A 27660-nucleotide genomic window follows, 5' to 3' on the forward strand; every position below is an offset into this window, starting at 1 on the left:
TTAAACAAGAGGAGGAGAAGGCTCCACAAATATCCCCATCCTCAATGATGGGGGAGACCAATGCATAAGTGCAAACGACAAGGCTGAAGCATTTGCAACAATCTTCAGCCAGAAATGCCGAGTGGATGATCCATCCTGACCTCCTCCTGAGGTCCCCAGCATCATAGATGCCTGTCTTCAGCCAATTCGATTCACTCCATGTGATATCAAGAAACATGTAAAAGCACTGGATATTTATTGCAAAGGCTATGGGCCCTGACAACGTTCCAGCAACAGTGATGACTTGTGCTCCAGAACTGGCTGCACCCATCTCCAACAAGAGAGAATCCAACCACCTTCCCTTGACATTCAATGGCATTGCCATCGCTGAATCTCCCACTATCGACATCCTGGGGAGTTACCATTGACCAGAAATTGAACTGGACCAGTCATCTAAGTAGTGGCGGCAGAATGTACCATCTATAAGATGCATGGCAACTACTCACCAAATCTCCTTTGACAACACCTTCCAAACCCACGACCTCCTCCACCTAGAAGGAAAAGGGCAGCAGATGCATGGGAACACCACCACCTGTAAGTTCCCCTCCAAGCAACATACCCCATCCTAACTTGTAACTATATTACTATTCCTTCACTGTCGCTGAGTCAAAGTCCTGGAACTCCCTTCCTAACAGCATTATGGGTGTACCTTACCACATGGACTGCAGCAGTTCAAAAAGGCAGCTCACCACCACCTTCTCAAGGGCAATTAGGGATGGGCAATAAATGCTGGGGCTGGCCAAGCCAGCGACGCCCACATCCTGTGAAAGGATTAAAAAAAAAGAAAGGTAGGTTGTACTAACAGGAAGTGCCCGCAGTTGTAACATTTTTAATAAAGTGTATAGATAGACATAAATCCCACTTAACAAATTATTTATGTACAATATACATCAGAAACTTGTAATTTATACAGGTTGCATCAATTGTATTGCATTCATAACTCACAGATGATTTAATATGAGCCAAGAGTCCCTAATGTGTATTCGCCATGTATTCAGCAAAAGCATAATTAATATCACAAAGCTGCCACTGAGGATTGACTTTATTACACAAATATTTTTGTACCAGATTTTTAATTTATTTTGCACTTTTGCTCTCATGTTTTAAAAAACACAATTGCAATGCTGTAATAGACTTCAACTCACCAAAATATAATTTTTATTTTCTCCTGGTCCTGTGATGCAAGTATGAAAAGCAAAACAGTCTCAGCATAATTTCTAAGCTGAGACAAAACTACTTAAAAAAGCACATGAACGAGGTGGAGAAAAGTAGACCTTAAAATAAAATTCAATATACTTGCACATTTTATATCCAACTGAAGCCATTCTAACAATTAAAGCAGTCTGATATAAATGACAAGTTTAAGCTGTTAAATTCTTCAAGATCAAAATTGTATTCAAATATATAAAATATAAATACATACGGTTCAATTTTGGATCGAAATAAAATGAATTATTGCGTTATAAGAAATACTCTGAGGGTATCATTATATAAAAAATACAAAAGATATACAGGTTACTGCTGAAAATTTCGTGCAGCTGTACTCAGGCAACATATTAACTCAAGGATTAACTATTTTACAAAGCTTGATTGGTGATCTGTGGATTAATACACATTTAGCATATCTGCCAATTAAGGGGCTTAATCGTTCAATTCCACTGGTGTTTCTTTCACTTCTGTTCTTGATCAGCAGACCTTACTTGAATCATGACTTCTGTTGATTGTCAAGACATTCACGCAGCTTGTCTTCTGTCAATGTAAGTCGCTGTTCAAGAATAGTCACAGTCTGAAGGGTAAAATTAAGAGAAAAAGTGCTATTCATTGGAAAAGCAAAGATGAAGCACAAATAGCCTCTTCAAATGACAGCATTAGGGCCTCGTGATACTGCTTTCTGTCATAGATAAACACTTCTGAGATGAAAGAGACAGGCACATGTAAAACAGCAATGAATTTACAGGTCAACGACAATCATAAATATGCGGCGAGCCCTTCTCTAAGTTGCGGGTCGAGGCGGGCCTCTCCCCGCAGCATTTTACCAGTCCCCGTGCCACGACCTGCAGCGTTGAGGGGCCAGTAAAATTCAGCCCTAGATATTATTTTATTGAGTGGCCTTGGAGCAGCACATCATCTTTCTTAGAAAATCAACCAGATTGATGCATCAGCCACGAAATAAAAGAGTTTAATGCAGACTATCCATACCCAAATAGCACATACAAGGAAAAGAACTGGCTCAAAACTCTTATCTACTTCCTATTTTCTTTAACTGCCTCCTCCAATATAACCAAAGGCTGGGAAGACAATAGTATTACTGCTCTCTTTCTGCCTGCAATTCAGATACCATAACTCTAAACTTTATGAGCTCTGACATCTGCTATAGTGAGATACTACTAAATGGATCACAGTACAGCAGTTTCCTTGATAGTCCCTTGGGGTTGGGGCCCATATAGGACAAAAACATTCACATTGCAGTATACAAGAGGCTTCTACTTCCTCAGAACAATGTACTGTAATCTTTATTCCATACCATGCTAACCACAATAATATCCCAATTAACCAATTTGCAAGAAACTGTAATCTTAGGAATGTTGATACTTCAAAAGTCCCATTAAATAATTGCTTCCACTAGTTTAACTGAAAGTCCAGTTTATTGATATGTAACTAATTTAAACGAGTAATTGCAGAAAAGAATAAAGTTGGACCATTAATATGTAAACTAAAATAAGACTAGTTCTATTCAAGACACGCATATCAGATAGTTGAAAATTTACGCTGGAGAAAATGTCAACTTAAAGCAGAGGTGGACAAGGTATTCGAATAATATTATATGTAACTTTCAGTGAAGTACACCGACCACTCCCTGGTGTGCAGCAAGGTTAGACTCAGACCAAAGAAGTTGCATCATTCCAAGCAGAAGGGCCACCCGCGCATCAACACGAGCAGAATTTCTCACCCACAGCTGTTACAAAAATTTCTAAATTCACTTATAACAGCCCTTCAAAACACTCCCACAGGGGATGCTGAGACCAAGTGGGCCCACATCAGAGACGCCATCTATGAGTCAGCTTTGACCACCTACGGCAAAAGTGCGAAGAGAAATGCAGACTGGTTTCAATCTCATAATGAAGAGCTGGAACCTGTCATAGCCGCTAAGCGCATTGCACTTTTGAACTACAAGAAAGCCCCCAGCGATTTAACATCCGCAGCACTTAAAGCAGCCAGAAGTACTGCACAAAGAACAGCTAGGCGTTGCGCAAACGACTACTGGCAACACCTATGCAGTCATATTCAGCTGGCCTCAGACACCGGAAACATCAGAGGAATGTATGATGGCATGAAGAGAGCTCTTGGGCCAACCATCAAGAAGATCACCCCCCTCAAATCTAAATCGGGGGACATAATCACTGACCAACGCAAACAGATGGACCGCTGGGTTGAGCACTACCTAGAACTGTACTCCAGGGAGAATGCTGTCACTGAGACTGCCCTCAATGCAGCCCAGCCTCTACCAGTCATGGATGAGCTGGACATACAGCCAACCAAATCGGAACTCAGTGATGCCATTGATTCCCTAGCCAGCGGAAAAGCCCCTGGAAAGGACAGCATTACCCCTGAAATAATCAAGAGTGCCAAGCCTGCTATACTCTCAGCACTACATGAACTGCTATGCCTGTGCTGGGACGAGGGAGCAGTACCCCAGGACATGCGCGATGCCAACATCATCACCCTCTATAAAAACAAAGGTGACCGCGGTGACTGCAACAACTACCGTGGAATCTCCCTGCTCAGCATAGTGGGGAAAGTCTTTGCTCGAGTCGCTCTGAACAGGCTCCAGAAGCTGGCCGAGCGCGTCTACCCTGAGGCACAGTGTGGCTTTCGTGCAGAGAGATCGACTATTGACATGCTGTTCTCCCTTCGTCAGATACAGGAGAAATGCCGTGAACAACAGATGCCCCTCTACATTGCTTTCATTGATCTCACCAAAGCCTTTGACCTCGTCAGCAGACGTGGTCTCTTCAGACTACTAGAAAAGATCGGATGTCCACCAAAGCTACTAAGTATCATCACCTCATTCCATGACAATATGAAAGGCACAATTCAACATGGTGGCTCCTCATCAGAGCCCTTTCCTATCCTGAGTGGTGTGAAACAGGGCTGTGTTCTCGCACCCACACTTTTTGGGATTTTCTTCTCCCTGCTGCTTTCACATGCGTTCAAATCCTCTGAAGAAGGAATTTTCCTCCACACAAGATCAGGGGGCAGGTTGTTCAACCTTGCCCGTCTAAGAGCGAAGTCCAAAGTACGGAAAGTCCTCATCAGAGAACTCCTCTTTGCTGACGATGCTGCTTTAACATCTCACACTGAAGAATGCCTGCAGAGTCTCATCGACAGGTTTGCGTCTGCCTGCAATGAATTTGGCCTAACCATCAGCCTCAAGAAAACGAACATCATGGGGCAGGATGTCAGAAATGCTCCATCCATCAATATTGGCGACCACGCTCTGGAAGTGGTTCAAGAGTTCACCTACCTAGGCTCAACTATCACCAGTAACCTGTCTCTAGATGCAGAAATCAACAAGCGCATGGGTAAGGCTTCCACTGCTATGTTCAGACTGGCCAAGAGAGTGTGGGAAAATGGCGCACTGACACGGAACACAAAAGTCCGAGTGTATCAGGCCTGTGTCCTCAGTACCTTGCTCTACGGCAGCGAGGCCTGGACAACGTATGCCAGCCAAGAGCGACGTCTCAATTCATTCCATCTTCGCTGCCTTCGGAGAATACTTGGCATCAGGTGGCAGGACTATATCTCCAACACAGAAGTCCTTGAAGCGGCCAACATCCCCAGCTTATACACACTACTGAGTCAGCGGCGCTTGAGATGGCTTGGCCATGTGAGCCGCATGGAAGATGGCAGGATCCCCAAAGACACATAGTACAGCGAGCTCGCCACTGGTATCAGACCCACCGGCCGTCCATGTCTCCGTTATAAAGACGTCTGCAAACGCGACATGAAATCGTGTGACATTGATCACAAGTCGTGGGAGTCAGTTGCCAGCATTCGCCAGAGCTGGCGGGCAGCCATAAAGACAGGGCTAAATTGCGGCGAGTCGAAGAGACTTAGTAGTTGGCAGGAAAAAAGACAGAGGCGCAAGGGGAGAGCCAACTGTGCAACAGCCCCAACAAACAAATTTCTCTGCAGCACCTGTGGAAGAGCCTGTCACTCCAGAATTGGCCTTTATAGCCACTCCAGGCGCTGCTTCACAAACCACTGACCACCTCCAGGCGCGTATCCATTGTCTCTTGAGATAAGGAGGTCCAAAAGAAAAAAAGAACACAGGCAACTAAAATGAATAGGATAAAGTACATCTAAATTCACTTACAAACATTTTAAATACTCCATTTCTTCTATTGAGTATTTAATTTTTACCCCTTACTTCCATTTTAGCAGAGTAAGACGCTATGCAAGATATACCCTTTGGCAAAAGTTAGCTGGTATTTTGCAGTCCTGGGGCAGGGGGAAGTGAGGCCACATCTGACCTGAAAATGCTGCAATGGGTTTGGTGGCAAACTAGGTTAATTAGACTTTTATGCTCACCACTGACATCGCACAATATTTGCGCTGCAAATTTCTGGAATGTTGATCAGTAAGGGCACAGCAATGTCAATGTCGCATCTGGGACCTCATGAATCCCAGGCCCAATGTCCAACTATGCTTAACCAATGAAAGAACAAAATAGAGACAAAAACAGAGTGAAGGGCAGAGAAGGAAATGGGGTCAACTGGAGTCAAATGAAATATAAATCAGAAAGAGGAATAAAGAAAAGGAAAGAAAACGATAGAGGATAGTGAATTTACCTACTGTGATCATTTTACATAAACATATCTGAATGGCACTCCAATTCATAAAATTGCCTACATGAGTGAGATGAAAAAAATGTGTTCACAATCCAAATATAATTAGTACAGTCTGAAAGCAGACACATCCCAAAAATATGACCTGGCATTGATATGCGAAAATAAAAGTTCACGCTCAGACAGAACATGATATTGAATTAGTAAGTGAATAACATCAACATCATCTCTTTATGATAAGCAAAATACAATGAAAGTTTAAACAAATGGTAGCAGCTCACACAGTTAAAGCAGTTAGTGACTGAGTTTGAGAGACCAGAAGATCGGCAGTTCCATCCATAATTAGTTCGGAGTTACCTAACCATTTCGGCTAGCAGTAAGGCCACAACTGGCCTCAGGATCTTGTGTTAGGAAGGGGGAAAAGGCAGGGATTCCCTTCTGAATACTGGATGTAGAAGAAAAGAGCTGAGCTGTGATGATTTTCACTGGCTTAGTTCACACATATAGACTGATCACTTTGGTTAGGCACTATATCCTGGCTAGGAGGTGAAAAAGTGGCAGATTAGCATTCCCTATACTGTGTTCATTTAGAATTTAGAAGTGAATCACAGATAATTAACTTCCCAAATTTACTTTAGCTGAATACATACAATGCAGGAGAAATATCCATACAGGTAAAAGATTGATTGGATACCATCCTGCATAATGCGAAGAAAATATTACTAATGGAAATTGAATGCAAAAGCTCAACTAGAGATGACTGGCAGCAACAAGCAAGACATGCTCTGTTAACTAAAGAACAAGCCTGAATAAAAGCACAGCAGTATATCAAGTCGGAACTCCTGTGCCATTTTTTTGCAACTAGGCCAGTAGGGAAAATTATAGCTCACATAGCATGTGCTGCACAGACTTAGAGAAAGAATTTTGAGTTCATTGTAACCCAAAAATATTTATGTAATTAGCAAGGTTTATGGAATAAAAAGCCACAAAAATTAATAGTTAAAATCAACATCATAAAATAGACATGAAAAAAGTTAGCTGTTATTACAGTAATTCCATATTCTGGACAAACTTACATAACTGTCATAAAAGTGTCCTAACCTTTTGGCTACCACATGGGCACAGAACTAAGGTCAGAGCTCAGCATGTGATGAAGGGGGAGGGAGAGCAATAGATCACTGATGCAAATGTTCATCCCATTACTCTACAGTTCAACAAACTAATACTCCCAACACACCTTACTACCCAGGTAACTGAACATCCTTTGAAAATGATTGTAGAAACATAGAAAATAGGAGGAGGAGGCCATTTGGCCCCTCAAGCCTGCTCCGCCATTCATTATGATCATGGCTAATCATCCAACTCAGTAACCTGTTCCCGCTTTCGCCCCATACCCTTTGATCCCTTTAGACCCAAGAGCTATATCTAACTCCTTCTTGAAAACATAGAATGTTTTGGCCTCAACTGCTTTCTGTGGTAGCGAATTCCACAGGCTCACCACTCTCTGGGTGAAGAAATTTCTCCTCATCTCAGTCCTGAAAGGTTTACCCCGTCTCCTTAGACTATGACCCTTGGTTCTGGACTCCCCCACCATCGGGAACATCCTTCCTGCATCTACCCTGTCAAGTCCTGTTAGAATTTTATAGGTTTCTATGAGATCCCCCCTCACTCTTCTGAACTCCAGCGAATATAATCCTAAAAAACTCAATCGCTCCTCATACGTCAGACCTGCCATGCCAGGAATCAGTCTGGTAACCCTTCGCTGCACTCTCCATAGCAAGAACATCCTTCCTCAGATAAGGAGACCAAAACTGCACACAATATTCCAAGTGTGGCCTCACCTAGGCCCTGTATAACTGCAGCAAGACATCCCTGCTCCTGTACTCGAATCCTCTCATTATGAAGGACAACATACCATTTGCCTTTTTCACCGCCTGTTGCACCTGCATGCTCACCTTCAGCAACTGGTGTATAAGAACACCCAGGTCTCACTGCACATTCCCCTCTCTCAGCTTATAGCTGTTCAGATAATAATCTGCCTTCCTGTTTTTGCTACCAAAGTGGATAACCTCACATTTATCCACATTATACTGCATCTGCCATGCATTAGCCCACTCACTCAACTTGTCCAAATCACCCTGAAGCCTCTCTGCAACCTCCTCACAACTCACCCTCCCACCCAGTTTTGTGTCATCTGCAAATTTGGAAATATTACATTTAGTTCCCTCATCTAAATCATTAATGTATATTGTGAATAGCTGGGGTCCTAGCACCGATCTCTGTGGTACCCCACTAGTCACTGCCTGCCATTCGGAAAAAGACCCATTTATCCCTACTCTTTGTTTCCTGTCCGCCAACCAATTATGATAACTGATACAGTGGTATTTTGAATTGTAAGTGCTTATGTCCTTGTGTGTTCCACAGGCTGAATCTTATGAGGGGCAAAATATTTGGCAACAAAATGAACTGCTCAAATCAAACTTCTTCCAAAGAGCTCCTTTGTTGAATGCTCCTGACCAATACTCCACTGCACCAGATGGGAAGCAGATGAGCTCTGCATGGTGCACATCCACTTGTTAGAATACCTCAAAGTTACTTGTGTGCAAAGCAATTAATGTACTCTTTTTAATTTTAAATCCATCACTGATTCATTGTCTGAGCAGAAAATCAACAGGAAACCTAGTATCATTTTATAATACTTTTCACGAGAAAATAAGCAGCTCTGATTTCAGTGGCACAGCAATAAAATAAATGAAATGAGCTGCTCGCTTCTGAGTAGCCAAGTCAAGGTATAAGAGGTGGTTTCTGCAGGTATCTCCCAAGGTAGTGGCACCTCAACAGGAATATAATTCCAAAGGCTTTTGCTGTTGGAGGTACAGAGCCAGTGTGACTCAGTTGATAGTATAAGAACATAAGAGGAGTACAAATAGGCCATCCAGCCCCTCGAGCCTGCTCCGCCATTCAATACGATCACGACTGACCTTTCAACTCAACTCCACTTTCCCACCTTATCACCATATCCCTCCATTTCCTTAATGTCCAATAAAAGTAAGTCTGCTTGTTTCTGGGTTCAAGTTGCACTCTAGAACTTGACCATTCAATCTAGACTGACGCATCAGTGTAGTAATGAAGCAATGCTGTGTTATGAGTGTGCCATTTTATGAATGAGACATTCAACTGAGGCAAAGGTCCTGTGGCACGATTTGAAGAAGAGTAGGATGTTCATTCTGTAACCATCATTAAAACAAATTAAGTGGCAATTTATCTCATTTGTTGGGACCTTGCTGTGCACAAATTGGCGACCATGTTTCTCTGTGTAACAAGTGGTTTGATTTCAAAAGTTATTAATTGGCTTTAAGGTGCTTTGGAATGTCTTGAGGATATGAAATGTGATAGAGATCCAATTTATTTTTCCATTATAGACAGCAAGAGGACGAATGGCTTAATCCACTAGTAGAAGCCAACAAGAGTTTTGCACAGACTACCTTGTCTGTATATTCCCAGCCACTGGCAGCTAGAAACAGAGCTAATAGTAACTTAAAAATTATTATGGCTTTGCAGGCATAGTTGTTTTTCCTCCATGATTTAGAATTTCATCTAGAATATAAACAGAGTTGTTTCCACATCACCAGTACCATAAGGAACCATTATAAATGCAGTATCAGCTGCATTGAAATAACAGAACTCGAGGATTAATGCAATCTTACATAAGGTAACTGAAAGCATGCAAACAGAATATCAAATGTTATTTAGAAGACAGTTATCAAAGTAATTCCAGATCAAAGATGTACTGAAGATAAAGGTATAAACAAAAGATTAATTTGTTTTTAAAGGTAAAAAAGCTTCTCCTGTTCCTGGAATGCTCATCTTTTTAAAGTGTTAGCAATCAACAAGCCTCACCCATCTGCTCTATCCAACCATGCACTTTGCCTTATGGTTTTGCTGGTAATCATGAATAACCCAGATTAACAAGGGGAACCACTTTAGGTATCTTTGAAAGTGTGACAGCAACACTGGAGAACCAGACTGCTAGGTCAGAGGGCAACAGTCTAAGCAAATGGCTGAGAGTATGGAATGTGAATAAATTGTCCAATATGCCTAGAAGCCTTCTTTTCTGTTAGACTTTGTGCTATTTACTACATGCCATGAGAGAAACACAGCAGTTTACAAACCTACTTCCTCCAGCAATCTAAACCATATGTCTTTTCTCTCAGGTAGACAAGATGGTGGCTTTCAAGCCAAATATTAGAAACACATGGAAATAAATGAATTCCTCTGAGTTTCCAAAAGCTTTTCACATAGGATATTGTTATCGGATTTCAGAAAGATATCTCTTTTTTTCAATCAGGAGATGTAGCCTCTGAAAACAGATTCTATACCATGGCATCCTATTTGAGGATCATCTTTAAACAACTACAGTTAACATTATGCGCTTTGAAAAATCCTCATTGGAATATTTAAACATAATATAGTACAATATGTTTCTTGAAATTTGTGAGCTGTATATGAAATAATAAATTTTAATATAGATAGTTCATTTTAATCGAGAATGGAACACTTTGGGATTATAATGCATGGTTACAATATGTTTCTTTGCACTTATGAACTGTACATATAATTAGGTTCAATTTAAAGCCAGCTCATTTTAACAAGGGGACTTTTTTTTTTTTAAGAACAGTAAGAACCATTTATATTATGGAAACCTTCTGTGCAAAATCCCCAAATTCAGTACTAGTGTAATTATAAGCTTTAAAACAGCATCCATTGCATATAAGGCAAATATAGTTTGTAAATACATTGTGCCATCTGTGTCCATTTCCTTCATGACATTCTTGCTGTTTATTTTACTTCTACAAGCTTTTCTTTAGAAGTAGAATGGATTCCTATAGGCATTACTCAAACTGCTAGGGAAGCTTTCAGGTTGCATTTCTTTGTTTTCTAGTAAAATAAAAGAGGGCAACTAAAATTTCTAAGGTGTAATGTTAAATTACCTACTGTAGGTTGGATATTCATGATTCCCTGAATAAAGTTCAACTTCCACAAACAAATCCACAAGATAAATCACCTCTTGACACATGTAACATTGACCACCTCAGGCAGTACGGTTCTATAAAGAAGTTAGATTGCAATACCAAATAACTGGTTGAAATAATAGATGAAAGCAAGTAGTATAGGCTTGAGTACAGACAGTTTATTACTCATACAGCCTAAGTTGATCCCCCTCACAATATACAGTCAAACTTGCAATAAATTAACACTATACAATTTATGTTCCATTCTAACTTAAACTTACAACTAACACTAACTGGCTGAGTCACATAGCAAGAAACAGATATAAAACAATTATCTTTTTGCTGAATGCTCCTTTCTTCCTTCCCCTGTGGGTTGCCTTGGTTAGGTTACCTTCACTACTGGCCTTAAGCAACAGGGAGGGAGATTATTGTGCAGAGACAAAGAATGATGAGCCTGAAACATTGCAGAAATCCTCTGCATGCTTGAAGGGAGACAGTAATTCCTATGACAATCGCTGTGGAAGATTAGGTTTGCCAACTCTGGGTAGACTTACTCCTGAGATCACATGACTTTGGTTATGTGATGTTTGACCATGTGGTATTTAATGACATTTGCTCACTTTTTGCAAATATTATTGTATTTAACTTAGTTGAATGTCTCAATTATCACCAAGGTCCAAGTCAAATATTTCAGGCTTTTGTTTCGTAGAATATAAAGATTTCAGTGAAATGTATTATGACATCATTTATAAATCAAAGTAAGATTGGTATCTCATGTTATGAGCAATTTTCAGTTACTGGTTACTAGTGAACATTTTTTCACTGCCAAATCTGTTCCAAACTCTTTTAGCATCAGATTCTCAATGTTTCACTCACATTCCCTGCTTTTCTGCTCACATCCTCTATATTTTCCATCACTTTGCAGTGCTGCCACCCTTCGAGTTTGTTTATTATCCTGCTCTCCCCCTCTCCCTTCCCATCAATTAATTACCCCATGTGACTGATCTGGTACAATTCTCTTTTCACAATTCCAAGAGGGTAAATTAAATTGAAGGGAGAATTGGAATGTTGCAGGGCTAAAGGTTAATTTTTGAGCTTTAATTGAATACCTCCCCCCACTCTCATGGTTATCAGCTGGATGATACAGTGGCTTTTCCCTTCTTGAGTCTGTCCAAGGAGCCCAGGCACAAAGTTCTGTTTTCCTTCTAGGTTGCTAACAGAGCTCAGGACAGCAACCCTCAATTCCAAGAGAAGCCAGGAGGGCTGACAATCCTAGGGGAGGAATCCCCATTTTATCTTCAAAGACGGGGGAGCACAGCACATCAGTGCAAAAGATAAGGCTGAAGCATTTGCAACAATCTTCAGCCAGAAGTGCCAAGTGGATGATCCATCTCGACCTCCTCCTGAAGTCCCCAGCATCACAGATGCCAGTCTCAGCCAATTCGATTCACTCTGCGTGATATCAAGAAATGACTGAAGGCACTGGATACTGCAAAGGCTATGGGCCCTGACAACATTCCAGCAATAGTACTGAAGACCTGTGCTCCAGAACTTGCCACGCCCCTAGCCAAGCTGTTCCAGTACAGCAACAACACTGACATCTACCCGACAATTTGGAAAATTGCCCAGGTATGTTTTGTACACAAAAAACAGGAAAAATCCAACCTGGCCAATTACATCAGTCTACTCTCGATCATCAGTAAAGTGATGGAAGGTGTCGTTGACAGTGCTATCAAGCGGCACTTGCTTAGCAATAGCCTGCTCAGTGACGCTCAGTTTGAGTTCCGCCAGGGCCACTCAGCTCCTGACCTCATTACAGCCTTGGTTGAAACATGGACAAAAGAGCTGAACTCAAGAGGTGAGGCAAGAGTGACTGCCCTTGGCATCAAGGCAGCATTTGACTAAGCATTAAAGAGCCCTAGCGAAACTGGAGTCAATGGGAATCAGGGGGAAAACTCTCCACTGTTTGAAGTTGTACCTAGCCCAAAGGAAGATGGTTGTGATTGTTGGAGGTCAATCATCTCAGTACCAGGACATCACTGCAGGAGTTCCTCAGGGTAGTGTCCTTTGCTTCATTAATGACCTTCCTTCAATCATAAGGTCAGAAGTGGGATGTTCGCTGATGATTGCGTAATGTTCAGCACCATTCGCGACTCCTCAGATACTGAAGCAGTCCGTGTAGAAATGCAGCAAGACCTGGACAATATCCAGGTTTGGGCTGATAAGTGGCAAGTAACATTTGTGCCACAGAAGTCCCAGGCAATGACCATCTCCAACAAGAGGGAATCTAACCATCTCCCCTTGACATTCAATGGCATTACGATCGCTGAATTCCCCCACTATCAACATCCTGGGGGTTACCATTGACCCGAAACTGAACCGCTGTGGCTACAAGAGCAGGTCAGAGGCTAGGAATCCTGCAGTGAGTATCTCACCTCCTGACTCCTCAAAGCCTGTCCACCATCTACAAGGCACAAGTCAGGAGTGTGTTGGAATACTCTCCATTTGCTTGGATGGGTGCAGTTCCAACAACACTCAAGAAGCTTGACACCATCCAGGACAAAGCAGTCCTTTTGATTGGCACCCCATCTACAATGCTATTAGGAAGGGAGCAGCAACGCACCAAGGCTCCTTCGACAGCACCTTCCAAACCCACAACCTCTACCACCGATAAAGACAAGGGCAGCAGATGCATGGGAACACCTCTACCTGCAAGTTCCCCTCCACACCACACACCATCCTGACTTGGAACCAGATCGCCATTCCTTCACTGTCACTGGGTCAAAATCCAGGAACTCCCTTCCTAACAGCACTGTGGGTGTACCTACCCAACATGGACTGCAGTGGTTCAAGAAGGCAGTTTATCACCACCTTCTCATAGACAATTAGGGATGGGCAATAAATGCTGACCTAGCCAGTGACACCCACATCCTATGAATGAATAAAAAAAACTGTTGGTAAACAGTATACTTCCCTTGGATGTCACCCAATTCAGAAGAATGGATGCATTTTCTAATTATTAATTTAAAATCCTACGCTTATCAAGTTGAGGGATGTTAGTTCTGGGGAATGGACCTTTTCTTATGTCAAGCCCTCCCAGGTCAAGTATAATACAGTTAGATGTAAAGTGCAGCTCAAGGGTGTGTTTTTGAAAACATTCTTTTCAATTTCTTCTCGTCTGCTTACTGGGCCAGAATATTTTCTGTACAACTAACTGTTATCAAAATGATGAGCTCACAACAGGCATTAAAACTCCTACTGTGCTGTTAATGTGTGCTCTACTAATATGCTGCAGATATCTATCTCATCTCAGTTTTGAAAACTGTTCATCTAGGATGGCCAGTTTGTGTCATGTACTTGGGGTGAACTTTTCTCCAATTCCCTGTATAAAAGGCCTCATGCTGGGCTGTGCCCTTGGTTCTTCTAGCGAACCACCAAGAGCACTGAAATATGCAGATTAACAACAAACACTACCAAGTATCATCAGTACAGCAAGTTTCTCCACCAAGAAATAATATAATGTGATGGATACAATTGCCGGTTTATCTGATGTCTTCTTTCCAAATAAAAACAAATGTCTGAATTAGGAACAAAAAGCTAACGATCAGTGTCTGTTGCTAAATTATACTTTTATTTTCAGTGGCAGATTTGTCAGATGGTAGATAAAAGGGTTTGATAGTTGAGCATTCAAGTTGAACCATTCCAGCAACATTTCATTCATTAAATCTGTAATTTCTGGGCTTGCACCAGAAAATGAACCGTGATAGTTGTGGATTGTTGTAAAAACCCAACTGGTTCAATAATGTCCCTCAGGGAAAAATCTGGCCCACATGCAATTCCACACTATGGGGGACTCTTGGTACCCTCAGGGCAATTGCCCTGCCAGTCACCTATATACCAGGAATAAATTAAAAAAAAAATTCAGTAACACAATTTCCTGAGATAAACTATTATAGCCAAACAAGATCCAGGAACTGCTCTAATGTCAAGTAAAATAAAGCATCACCAATGCACACATTCAATTAATCCTTTAGGCCAGAATGAGCACCAACAAGAGATCTCTAAAACAAATTTAATGGTGGTCCATACTGAAGTAATTGAAAATCTGTGAACATTTGACCAGAAGGTGCCTACAGTAAGTCAGAAATAATGTTCTTACTGGCACTAAAGTGGCAAGGCAACTTCACCCTCAATTCAGATGCACTCTCCGGAATGCAATCGTCAAACAACAGAAGTGACCAGTCCAATGCTGCCTAAAGCAGTTCTTGAAAAGAGAACCCTCTCACTCTTCAGAGAAGAATGGCAAGCTTGCCTGAAAATTTATGGAAACTGCTAATAACTTTAAGAACCAGGCTGAAACCTACAGTATCCTGAGTATGGTCTGTTGAAGCCAAAGAAGCCGTAAAATCCACCAGTTAGAATGTTTATAAAACTACTGAATCAAAAGTCAAACTTACTTTCCTGACACCACACTGGAAAAGGTCTGGAGATTTGACTTACAAAAACAATCTAATCACACAAGGACACAGCATAGGAGCTGCTTACAAGTTTAAAATCTAATTCTCTGCAGATGAGGCCTGGTCACTGGAGAATGTGCGTTGATCATAACTTAATATGAAATGGGTTTGTATGTTTCTATGTTCTAAGATCTACTTTCAAAACGATTACTGATTCAAAAAGAGACTTGTTAGCCCAACTCAAAAGTGTTCCTTAAACCAGTGCTAGTGAGGTATTAAGTTGTATCAATAAATCTGTACAAAGATGGAAATTATAAGTATTTTTATTCACCTTCACCTTTCCCCACCCACCCCTCACCACCACCAACTGCCCACCCACCCCAAAACAAAACTAAATACTTGCCTAAGGGCACAGGCTTGATTATCATTATGTAAATGCATCTGTTGCTAAAATCAAATGAAATACATACACATCAGGATCCAGTGCACCACATAATATGTAACACTGGAAAAAGCTAAACTGATCCATTATCACACTGAAAACTATCATCCATTGAAGAAAAATAATAATTGAAGGCTAATTCATCTATTTCTAACCTAGGTTAGTCAAAGTGTTGTTTGGGTGCAATCATACTGCACTTTTGCAGTAATGTAAAGAAGTTTCAGATCTGTATCAAAACAAACAAAAAGGCAAAGATGAATTTTAAAAGTCTCTAGGTATTCTACTGAATTTCTTGGAAACATAAAAGTTTTGATGCAGATTTGAAATATAAGTGGAACAAACGACTGTCAAACCAACTATAATGCACTGTGCTGGGACAACAGATAAGGGCTCTGGATATTTTCGAGTCCAAGACAGTTTTGCTGACATGGCATGAGAAAAAAAGTGAAAATCCATCCATTTCAGACATGTTACCTCTTGGACTCTACCCAATCCATTTCATTTCCTGAGGAAAGTTTCTGCAATGTACTACAGTACCTCTAGGTAATTTTCCCCTGTGGGATAACAGAAATTTATATTTACATGTGGCACTGACTAGTTGAGGAAGAATTGGTGATTAATAGTATACTGTGATCCAGCACAACCGCACTTCAATTTGGAAAATGACCTGGTATTGAGAGACCTGAGCCTGTCTGGGAAGCATTGATACAGAAGCAACAAGGATGAATATTGCTGTGCCACAAGGATCTTACAGGAAAGGTTGTCCTTGGATGGAAAAAAAAAGCAAAGCATACATTGATACTATGCACTAAATCCAAATCATTAATACATCCAGTCAAACATTGGTATGACCTAAGCTATCTCATCAGAAAACTTAAATTAAAGCAAAGTGCTGGAAATACTCCGCAGGTCTAGCAGCATCTGTGGAGAGAGAGTTAACGTTTCAGGTCTGTGACCTTTCATCAGAACAGGCTGAGTATTTTCAGCACTTTTTGATTTATTTCAGATTTCCAGTATCCGTAGTATTTTGCTTTTTATCAGAAACCTTGCACCTTTGCTCCTGATTCCATCCCGTTACCTGATTGCTCACTCAAACTGAACCCAGTCGTGCACAACCTGAGTGTTCTATTCAGCTGAGCTGGATTTCAAACCCCACATCAGGTCTATTACCAAGCCCACACAATTCTATTTCCAAAAATATCCCCAGTCTCGATCTTTACCTCAACACTCCAGCAGTTAAAACCTCATTTGCAGCTTTGTTACCTGCAGGCTTCAGTTGTTCAATGCCTTCCTGATTGGTCTCCCAAAGTCCATCCACAGGAACTCCAATTCCTCCAGAATGGTGGAATCTTGTCCTATCCAGTTCCAAGTCTGGTTTACCATCAGTTCTCAGTTACCTCCACTATTCCAAAGTACACTTATTTTATTTTCTTATTTAGAGATACAGCAATGAAACAGGCCCATCGGCCCACCGAGTCTGTGCCGACCAAGAACCACCCATTTATACTAACCCTACAGTAATCCCATATTCCCTACCACCTACCTACACTAGGGGCAATTTACAATGGCCAATTTACCTATCACCTGCAAGTCTTTTGGCATTGGGAGGAAATCAGAGCACCCGGCGAAAACCCACACGGTCACAGGGAGAACTTGCAAACTCCGCACAGGCAGTACCCAGAATTGAACCCGGGTCCCTGGAGCTGTGAGGCTGTGGTGCTAACCACTGCACCGCCCCTTAAATTTACATTCTTATTTACAGCTTCCTCCATCACTTCACCCCACTCTGTAACCTCTTCCAGCTCATATCTCATCACACACAGTCCACTCTGCTGAATCTGGACCTAGGTAGCTTCCCTCCACTGCATCATCAATGGCACAACATTCACCCGTAACTCAAATTCTTTCTAAACCCTTCTGTCTTGCTACATTTTCCCCATCTTCTGAAAGTCTTCTCAATATGAATCTTTCCTACCAGGGCTTTGGTTGCTTCCTACACTCTTCTCATAATTCCTATTTGGTCTCTGTTATTTCCACTTTTCCAAAGCATCTTGGGACATTTAACTACTCTAGAAGCATGAGAAATAAAAGTGGACATTTTTGTTGTATATGGGAAATCAGTGCTATTTGTACGTTATTTACTTTCATTTTGATCAAGCTGAAGTATTTTAAAACTAAAGCTGGTTGCTATGGTGTAAAGCTGTAGCATTTAAACAATTGGGTACTTCTCCAGTAAAATTATAATTTTTGAATAAAATAGGCTACTGTGGTGCTACGCTTAAACTAAGAGTGGCTGTCTCAGGTCCTCTATTGGTTTGCTTTATCAAAGATTTTTGAGTGGTTTTAATCATAGTAATGAAGGTTAGGCATGCTTTCTTATTTCCATAAATATCTTCTTTGCCCTCCTTGTCTCCAAAGATAATGGGTAAGCGCCTAGTGGTGGTCAGTGGTTTGTGGAGCAGCGCCTGGAGTGGCTATAAAGGCCAATTCTAGAGTGACAGACTCTACCACAGGTGCTGCAGATAAAATTGGTTGTCGGGGCTGTTACACAGTTGGTTCTCTCCATAAATTTACTTAACAAATATGTCTAAGAAGTTGTCTTTAACTTTGTGAATCAGCTTACAATTCTATATATTTAAAAAGATAAAAGAGAAAAGACTTTCCTGGGTTTGAGCCCAGATGCACTGGATCACGTGGGCACAGCAAACATCAGGAGGGTTGAAATGTACACCTGTAAAGGAACTGCCTGATTTTCCAATCCTCACTGGACCCAGGTAATCCATATAGGAAAATTTTTCCTAATATTTCACTGGTGAAGTGCTGCAACTGATGCCACCTACCTGAGTGAGAACATCCAGCTGCCCCACTATGTGCTCCAGAGTACTTGCAAGGGCTGAGGGGATGCCATTCCCTTCTTGCAGATGAGACTTGTTTAAGGGAAGAACAGGTTTTGCATCTGATGCCAGAATGTTGCTTGAATGACTTTTCTGTTGATTTAGGTTAGTTGACCCAGTGTCTGAAAAGTTTGTCTCCAAAAGCTTCTAAAACACAAACAGCAGATATTTAAAAGCTGGCATTTGTTCGAGGGCGACTTTAGTCTTAATGGTTTTTGTAGAATCATTCAAGACCATTAATATTGACACTGAGGTCCTACAGTTCTTCAATTTCTTTAGTGAGTTGCATATAAACATAAATCAGCAGCTGGGCAATAAAGTCTTGAAGCTTAATGTTCTGTTTGCTCTGCACAAATATGAAGTTGAAAATTCCCCAAGAGATTATTACTAACCTCTCCCACTAACACTGTTTTCCTTTCTTGCAATGTTTCATAGAGCTTTGAAAGACTAGTTTTAATTGATTGCATTAAATCTCAAAATGAAATCCTTGTTGTACTCCAACAGGACCTCATATAGACCACTTTGTTCAGTTCCATCTTTGTATAGCAGATTCACACAAACTAGCATGACAGGGAATTTCCTTTTGTACATTTTATCTAACATAGAAGCAATCATTTAAATACTCCAGTGTACAGAGGGATGTTCCGAGGGGCTAATTTATGTATATGGTAACAAATTAATCCATAAAAATTTAAGCTACAAATTCAAATTGACAATGTTCATGCCTAAAGACTGAACACATATTACTCATACCATATGTGCTATTTTTCTCAGATTAGCATCAGTATAAAGACATACGCGGCAAAGAAATATGATTGTGTTATGCATTTGTATAAATACTTCAGCAATTAGAATATCTACACTTTATTGTTACTATATGTTACAAATATTAACAAGCAATCTTTGATCCTCTTTCAGTGCCCAATTATCCCAATTCAGAAGATTTTCATTCAAAACTGGTACACCGTTTATTTTTAAACTACACATTCATGTCAGCTGATTTCAAAGATTCACTGTTAAACTATTTAACCAGTTGCACAAGTTCCTTTTCTGAATGAAGCAATTCTTGGTTTCAGAAATACCTGGTCTTGGAACAGCTTTGGGGCTATTTTCAAGGTCTGAATATGGCCTTACAAACTCTTTTGAGGTGCTGCATCATCCACTTTGAGTAATTCAGATTTCAGCTCAGATTTCTACTATCAAAGATAGCCCAAAGGGATAATATTTTTCCTTTAACCAATTTAAACCTAAAATGCAATTTGGTGAAAATGTGTTAAAATCTGATAATTTGAGGAAACCAATAAATATAGTTGATAATTTTCAAAGTCCTACTACAATGCAATCAATTAAAAAAGTGTCAGAAATTTCCAGGACTGTTGCTCTTTTGAGGTTTACCCAAGTAGACATAACTATGTGCAATTCTCAGTGCAGAATTAAAGTAACAGTTGCTGAAAAATATCTGGAATAATTCAGACTTTAGGGTATAGTGTAAAACAGGTGATATCGGATCAGCTGCCCATTATATATCCCTCCTGATTTCCATTTCCAAAATGAAAATCAGGAGATATATTTAATGGGCGGCTAATCCAATATTGCTCATTTTACACTATCACCCTCAGTCAATAAATACCCCCATTGAGTTTAAAATTTTGAACAAATTTAACACTTCAGTTCGGAGCCTTACAACGTTCAGAATTAATACCTCATACTTCAGTGAAATTACAAGGATCAGTGTGGGCATCAACTGAAGACAAATTTTGTCAGTACCTGAAAACATTTTTGGTAAAGAAAATCCAACACAGCTGGTTCTGTACCTTTTCAGAGCCAGTAAACAGTTTGTCTTTGAGGAGAAACTGAAAAATCTCAAATAAGACTAACAGACTTCTAGATCAGAAGTGAGAAAAACAACTCAAGAAACATCTTTCGTGAGAGAAACAGTGAGGCATTGCTACTAACATTGGGCGAAATGATTTGATTGGCCTGTATTTGTGATTCTTAAAGTGAGGGAGTCATTTTGCTATTGCAAATCAAGTTTTTAAAACGGCTTTGTCTTTATTTTTTATTCTCCGCATTCCTACAACAGATTTATGTTTAAAGGCAGAAGGGGAAGAGTAATCACAATTAAACTAATGACTTAGTACAGCAAGTATTGGAAGCAAAGGCTTTGATTCAGTCTTTTGTACACAATAAAGGATCTTGCAAGTCAGTTCTCAATGACTCAATCACTTCAGCTAGTCATTTGCAATTGTATCATTTGAATAAGATGGCTAACTGCATGACTGGATTTTGGGAGAATTAAGCTACAGACCGAAAACATAACCCCTTTGCACATCTATTTTCACAGATGCCAGCTGAATAGGACAACATCCAAGAGAAAAGCAAATCAATTTTTAATTTTTAAACAGGGAACTCAAATCTTAATTGTTTAAAAACTGTAACATGTGATAACTTCCCCCAGTTAATAACTTTAAGTAGTATTTTTGCAACAGGTCTGCCAACTCATTTCTGACTTTGGAAATGGATATTGAAACTGGTAACTTTCATCCTCAACAGATGACTGTGTCAAACCACAATATGCTGCTTTGTCCAGAAATCATTACACTGCCAACATTGCTTGCATCTTGAAACTCATTTCCCTCCCCAAAAGGAGATAATGAACTTGAGTCCTAAGTATTGCTAATGATGAGGGATAAACATGCTAAATCAAACATACTAAATCCTACTTTTCTATCAATTCTTTCCAGCAACAAACAAACCCCAAAACCAACATCAACTGCAACAACAACTCAACTCACAAAAATATTTTAAATTACAAGGAAAGATTTCATCACGTATGCTAGAGATTTCAATGCAAGTTGCAGCTAGTTTAACAGGAGAGTCTGAAAAATATGGAAAAAAGTAGATATCAGACTTATTCTTGTTAAATGAAATCCTTAGATACAAGAGGAACAAACTTTGAATTATAATAAATTATTATATTAATGAAAACTCAGGCACATTTTGAGATATGAAGAAAATTCTGAAATTAAAAACATTAAATCCAGGTTCATGCATTGCCTTGCTTCTAGATATGGAATTCTGTTGGCACCAGCAAGTCCATTTTAAGGACCACTTTAAGAAAAAACACACATACATACAGATGAAGTCACAGCAGACAAGATTCCTGCTGCAGATAGTTCTAATACAGGTTAGTTAGCTGTTGTCAAGGACTTGTGGTAGAACATTTTTATTGATGTTGTATTACCACAGCGAACGAAACGATCCATTTGGACACGCTTCAAAAAACATAATTATCTTTTCACCTCAAAGCACGTGATATACTGCAAAAATAAAATTTCCTAGAAGATGTTATACTGTATACAACTCCCACTTAAATTAAAATTGCCAGTTCCCCTGCTCATCTTGTCAGTAATCTTCACATCTGTTGACCAGGTGAGAGTTTAAGCACATGCAAGCAAGTTACATTCCAAGATGAAAACCAATATTTATGAATACAACAATACTGATAATTTACAAAATGAATCTAAAGCATTTAGTCACACACTGGTTGAGTATTAAGGACATCTGAATCACCATCCACTTTCCCCCCCCAAGAAAAGTTAGCATGTTATTTTTACTTCTAAACAGATCCGGAGTTAGTAAAAACTCCATTATCAAACGGTTCAGTCACTACTCAAAGCCAGTTTTCCAGCTTTCAAACTTAATGTGTGTTTTTTCACTGGATTAACCTTTGGTCTTTCCTGACATGCACTGTTCTGTTTGAAGGTGAATTACTCTACTGCCTTCACAAAAATATCTGGCATGTTAAACTATTTCAAAAGCCTACAAAAAGGTAACAGGAAATAGTATGCACCTGCAACCTATAAATTATTCCATAGCAAACAAACCTATTTAGTGGGTACCTGAAAGTTATCAAACAAATTTAAAACATGTGTTAATGTCAGTGTTTAAAGTAGGTTTCTGATGTCAACTCAAAATGCCCTTTTAGTATATTGCATTGATGGGAGTTCAGAAATTCTGCCCTTATTTGGTCCTAGGTAAATGGCAATTGTATTTGTTACTTAAAGTAAACTGGAATAAACTACTGAAAAACACTGCAATTTACATCCATTCAGCTAAGGGAGGCTTTTTCTTTGCTGCGCACAGTTCAGCACACCAATCATATGAAGATACCAAAATGTCAGTTCAAGTTCAGCGTTTCTGTAATTTAATATGTACTAAATTTCTTCTGTATTTTCAATGAAACAATTTGATTCTATTAGTTGTGGAAGGCTATGAGAGAATCTTTTACAGGAGACATTGTTGCAGCAAATTATCTTTCTAAATATTATTTATTTTGGTGGTGATTTAGTTGTTTTCACAAGTTAACAAAGATCAAAGGTGTTGAATGTTGTTTTATATAAAGTCAACAAGTGATGTGCATGATACATTTATCCTATCATGTTTATCTTATGAAAACAGGACTTTTCAAAATAATATTGTTCTTAAAATGTTGTGTTTATCAAGGTGACTGACAGTGCTGAGGACTGGAATATTTCCCCCAATTTTGTAAACCAATGCCTGGTATATAATAGAAACATACGTAGAAAATAGGAGCAGGAGTAGGCCACTCGGCCCTTTGAGCCTGCTCCGCCGTTCATTATGATCATGGCTGATCATCCAACTCAGTAGCCTGTTCCCGCTTTCGCCCCATACCCTTTGATCCCTTTAGATCCAAGAGCTATATCTAACTCCTTCTTGAAAACATACAATGTTTTGGCCTCAACTGCTTTCTGTGGTAGCGAATTCCACAGGCTCACCACTCTCTGGGTGAAGAAATTTCTCCTCATCTCAGTCCTGAAAGGATTACCCCGTATCCATAGACTATGACCCCTGGTTCTAGACTCCCCCACCATCAGGAACATCCTTCCTGCATCTACCCTGTCAAGTCCTGTTAGAATTTTATAGGTTTCTATGAGATCCCCCCTCAATCTTCTGAACTCCAGCGAATATAATCCTAACCGACTCAATCGCTCCTCATACGTCAGTCCCGCCATTCCAGGAATCAGTCTGGTAAACCTTCGCTGCACTCCCTCTATAGCAAGAACATACTTCCTCAGATAAGGAGACCAAAACTGCACACAATATTCCAGGTGTGGCCTCACCAAGGCCCTGTATAATTGCAGCAAGACATCCCTGCTCCTGTACGCGAATCCTCTCGCTATGAAGGGCAACATACCATTTTCTTTTTTTGCCGCCTGTTCACCTGCATGCTTACCTTCAGCGACTGGTGTACGAGAACACCCAGGTCTCGCTGCATATTCCCCTCTCAGTTTATAGCCGTTCAGATAATAATCTGCCTTCCTGTTTTTGCCACCAAAGTGGATAACCTCACATTTATCCACGTTGTACTGCACCTGCCATGCATTAGCCCACTCACTCAACTTGTCCAAATCAACCTGAAGCCTCTCTGCATCCTCCTCACAACTCACCCTCCCACCCAGTTTTGTGAGATCTGCAAATTTGGAGATATTACATTTAGTTCCCTCATCTAAATCATTAATGTATATTGTGAATAGCTGGGGTCCTAGCACCGATCCCTGTGGTACCCCACTAGTCACTGACTGCCATTCAGAAAAAGACCCATTTATCCTTACTCTTTATTTCCTGTCCGCCAACCAATTTTCTATCCATCGCAATACACTACCCCCAATCCCATGCGCTTTAATTTTACATGCTAATCTCTTATGTGGGACTTTGTTGAAAGCCTTCTGAAAGTCCAAATAAACCATATCCACTGGCTCCCCCTCATCAACTCTACTAGTTACATCCTCAAAGAATTCTAGTAGATTTGTCAAGCATGATTTCCCTTTCGTAAATCCATGCTGACTCTGTCCGATTCAACACTGTTCTCTAAGTGCTCTGCTATAAAGTGCTATAAGTGCTAATGGCAGATGGCATTTCCCCTACTCTGCCTTGACAACATGGGTTAGTTACAACCTCAGAATTCTTATTGTATTGGTGTGAAGTTTTTCAGTTCCCACACTACAACAACTTGCCTTTATATAGTGGCTTTAACATAGGTACTTCACAGGATCATAATCAGTCCACAAATTGACGCCAAGCCAAAGAAAGAGCTACAAGGATGGGTGACTATAAGCTTGGTAAAAGAGGTAGGTTTTAAGAAGCATCTTAAGGGAATGGGACTGAAATTGCACTAGTAAAAGGAGAATGAGGTAGTTAGGTTGCTGCTTTAGGAGAGACTGTGGCAGAAGTTGTCCAGGTTAGTGCAAAAAAAGCCACAAGCTTATCCAGGAGGGACTCAATCCTTGCACAACATCAGATAAGGAGGCCAGCAGGGTAATAATAAGCTGAAGACTAAGAAAGATAGATTGCAATGAGGGAAGAAGAGGACTGTTGATAGCAGGAACAACGGAGGATGGGGCAGAGAATCTCAGAATCGTTACAGTGCAGGAGACCATTCGGCCCGTCGTGTCTGCACTGGCTCTCTGAAAGAGCAACTCTCTCAGTTTCATTCCCCTGCCTTCTCCCCATAAACCTGCACATTCTTCCTTTTCATATAACGGTCCAATTCCCTTTTGAATTCTTCAATTGAACCTGCCTCCACCATGTTCTCAGGCAGCGCATTCTAGACCTTAACCACTCGCTGCATAAAAAGGTTTTTCCTCATGTCACTTTTGCTTCTCTTACCAAATACTTTAAATCTATGCCCACTCGTTCTCGATCCTTTCACAAGTGGGAACAGTTTCTCTTGATCTACTCTGTCCAGACACCTCAGGATTTGGAATACTTCTATCAAATCACCTCTCAGCCTTATCTTCTCTAAGGAAAACAGTCCTAACTTCTCCAATCTATCTTCATAACTGAAATTCGTCACCCCTGGAACCATTCTCCTGAATCTTTTCTGTATTCTCTCCAATGCCCACATATCTGTCCTAAAGTGCGGCGCCCAGAATTAAATGCAATACTCCAGCTGAGGCCAAACTAGTGTCTTATACAAGCTCAACATAACTTCCTTGCTCTTGTACTCTATGCCCCTATTAATAAAGCCCAGATTACTATATGCTTTATCAACCGCTCTCTCAACCTGTCCTGCCACCTTCAATGACTTATGCACATGTACACCTAGGTCCCTCTGCTCCTACACCCCTTTAGAATTGTACCCTTTATAGAGTCATAGAGAGATCCAGCACTGAAACAGGCCCTTCGGCCCACCGAGTCTGTGCCGACCAACAACCACCCATTTATATTAATCCTACATTAATCCCATATTCCCTACTACATCCCCACCATTCTCCTACCACCTACCTACACTAGGGGCAATTTACAATGGCCAATTTACCTATCAACCTGCAAGTCTCTGGCTGTGGGAGGAAACCGGATAACCCGGTGGAAACCCACACGGTCACAAGGAGAACTTGCAAACTCCGCACAGGCAGTACCCAGAACCGAACCCGGTTGCTGGAGCTGTGAGGCTGCGGTGCTAACCACTGCGCCGCCCATTTATTCTATATTGTCTCTCCATGTACTTAGTACCAAAATAAATCACTTCACATTCCTCTGTATTGAACTTCAACTACCACCTCTCTGCCCATTCCACCAACTTGTCTACGTCCTTTTGAAGTTCTACACTGTCCTCCTCACAGCTCACAATGCTTCCAAATTTTGTATCATCTGCAAACTTTGAAGTTGTGCCCTGTACATCAGGGTCTAGGTCATTAATATATATCAGGAGAAGCAAGGGTCCCAACACTGATCCCTGGGGAACTCCACTACAAACCTTCCTCCAGCCTGAAAAACATCCATTAGCCACTACTCTTTGTTTCCTGTCACTCAAGCCAATTTCGTATCCAAATTGTTACTATCCCTTTTATTCCATGAGCTACAAGTTTGCTCACAAGTCTGTTGTGTGGCACTGTTTCAAACCATCAAAGTCCATGTACACCACATCAACAGCATTGCCCTCATCAACCCTCTGTTACCTCCTCAAAAAACTCCAGCAAGTTAGTTAAACATGATTTTGCCTTAAGAAATCCATACTGACTTTTCTTAATTAACTCATCCATGTGACTATTGATTTTGTCCTGAATTATTTTTTCCAGAAGCTTTCCCACCATCAAAGTTAAACTGACTGGCCTATAGTTGCTGCCTTATCTTTACACCCTTTTTTGAACAAGGGTGTAACGTTTGCAATTCTCCAGTCCTCTGGCACCACCCCCAAGTCTAAGGATGACTGAAAAATTATGGCCAGTGCCTCTGCAATTTCCACCCTCCGTCCCTCAGTATCCTTGGATGCATCTCATCTGACCCTGGTGCTTTATCCACTTTAAGTACAGAAAGCCTATCTAATACTTCCTCTAACAATTTTAAATGCCTCTAGTGTCTGACATACCTCCTCTTTCAACATTGCCTGGGTTGCATCTTCTTCCTTGATAAAGATAGATGCAAAGTATTCATTTAATACCTCAGCTGTGCCCTCTGCCTTCATGTGTAAATCCCCTTTCTGGTCCCTAATCAGCCCCACTCTTCCTTTTACCACCCTTTTACTATTTATATGCCTATAGAAAACTTTAGGATTTCCTTTAATGCTAGCTGCCAGTCTCTTCTCATGCTCTGTGTTTGCTTCTCTTATTTGCTTTTTCACTACCCCTTTGGACCTTCTATATTCAGCCTAGTTTTCAATAGTATTTTCTACCTGGCATCTGCCACAAGCACACTTTTTCTTCTTTATCTTAATCTCTACCTCTTTTGTCATCCAGGGAGCTCTGGATTTGTTTGCCCTACTTTTAACCTTCGAGGAAACATACCTTGACTGTGCCCGAAGTACCTCTTCTTTGAAGGCCCATTATTCATCTACCGGTTTTCCTGCCAGCTTTTGACTCCAATTTATTCGCCCCAGCTCCATTCTTACTCCATTAAAGTTGACCTTCCCCCAGTTAATTATTCTTACTCTGGATTGCTCTTTGT

At 40.6% G+C, this 27660-nt stretch overlaps 1 protein-coding gene across 5 annotated transcripts in view; it reads right to left on the reverse strand.

The window, feature by feature from the left end:
• Positions 1-845: 845 nt before the first annotated feature.
• LOC137380151 (POC1 centriolar protein homolog A-like) overlaps positions 846-27660 on the reverse strand; it is a 149208-nt gene continuing 122393 nt past the window's right edge. For 4 of the 5 annotated variants that reach the window (XM_068051870.1, XM_068051866.1, XM_068051867.1 and 1 more), the window contains 2 exons: positions 18640-18840; positions 846-1825 (listed from right to left, as the gene is read on the reverse strand). In XM_068051870.1, coding sequence (XP_067907971.1) covers positions 1745-1825; positions 18640-18840 — 282 coding nt within the window. In that variant the 3' untranslated portion in view covers positions 846-1744. The remainder of the gene's footprint in view (positions 1826-18639; positions 18841-27660) is intronic. The other variant, XM_068051868.1, reaches the window with a different exon arrangement.

Source organism: Heterodontus francisci, chromosome 19 (assembly GCF_036365525.1).
Source record: "Heterodontus francisci isolate sHetFra1 chromosome 19, sHetFra1.hap1, whole genome shotgun sequence".
Taxonomy (NCBI): Eukaryota; Metazoa; Chordata; class Chondrichthyes; order Heterodontiformes; family Heterodontidae; genus Heterodontus; species Heterodontus francisci.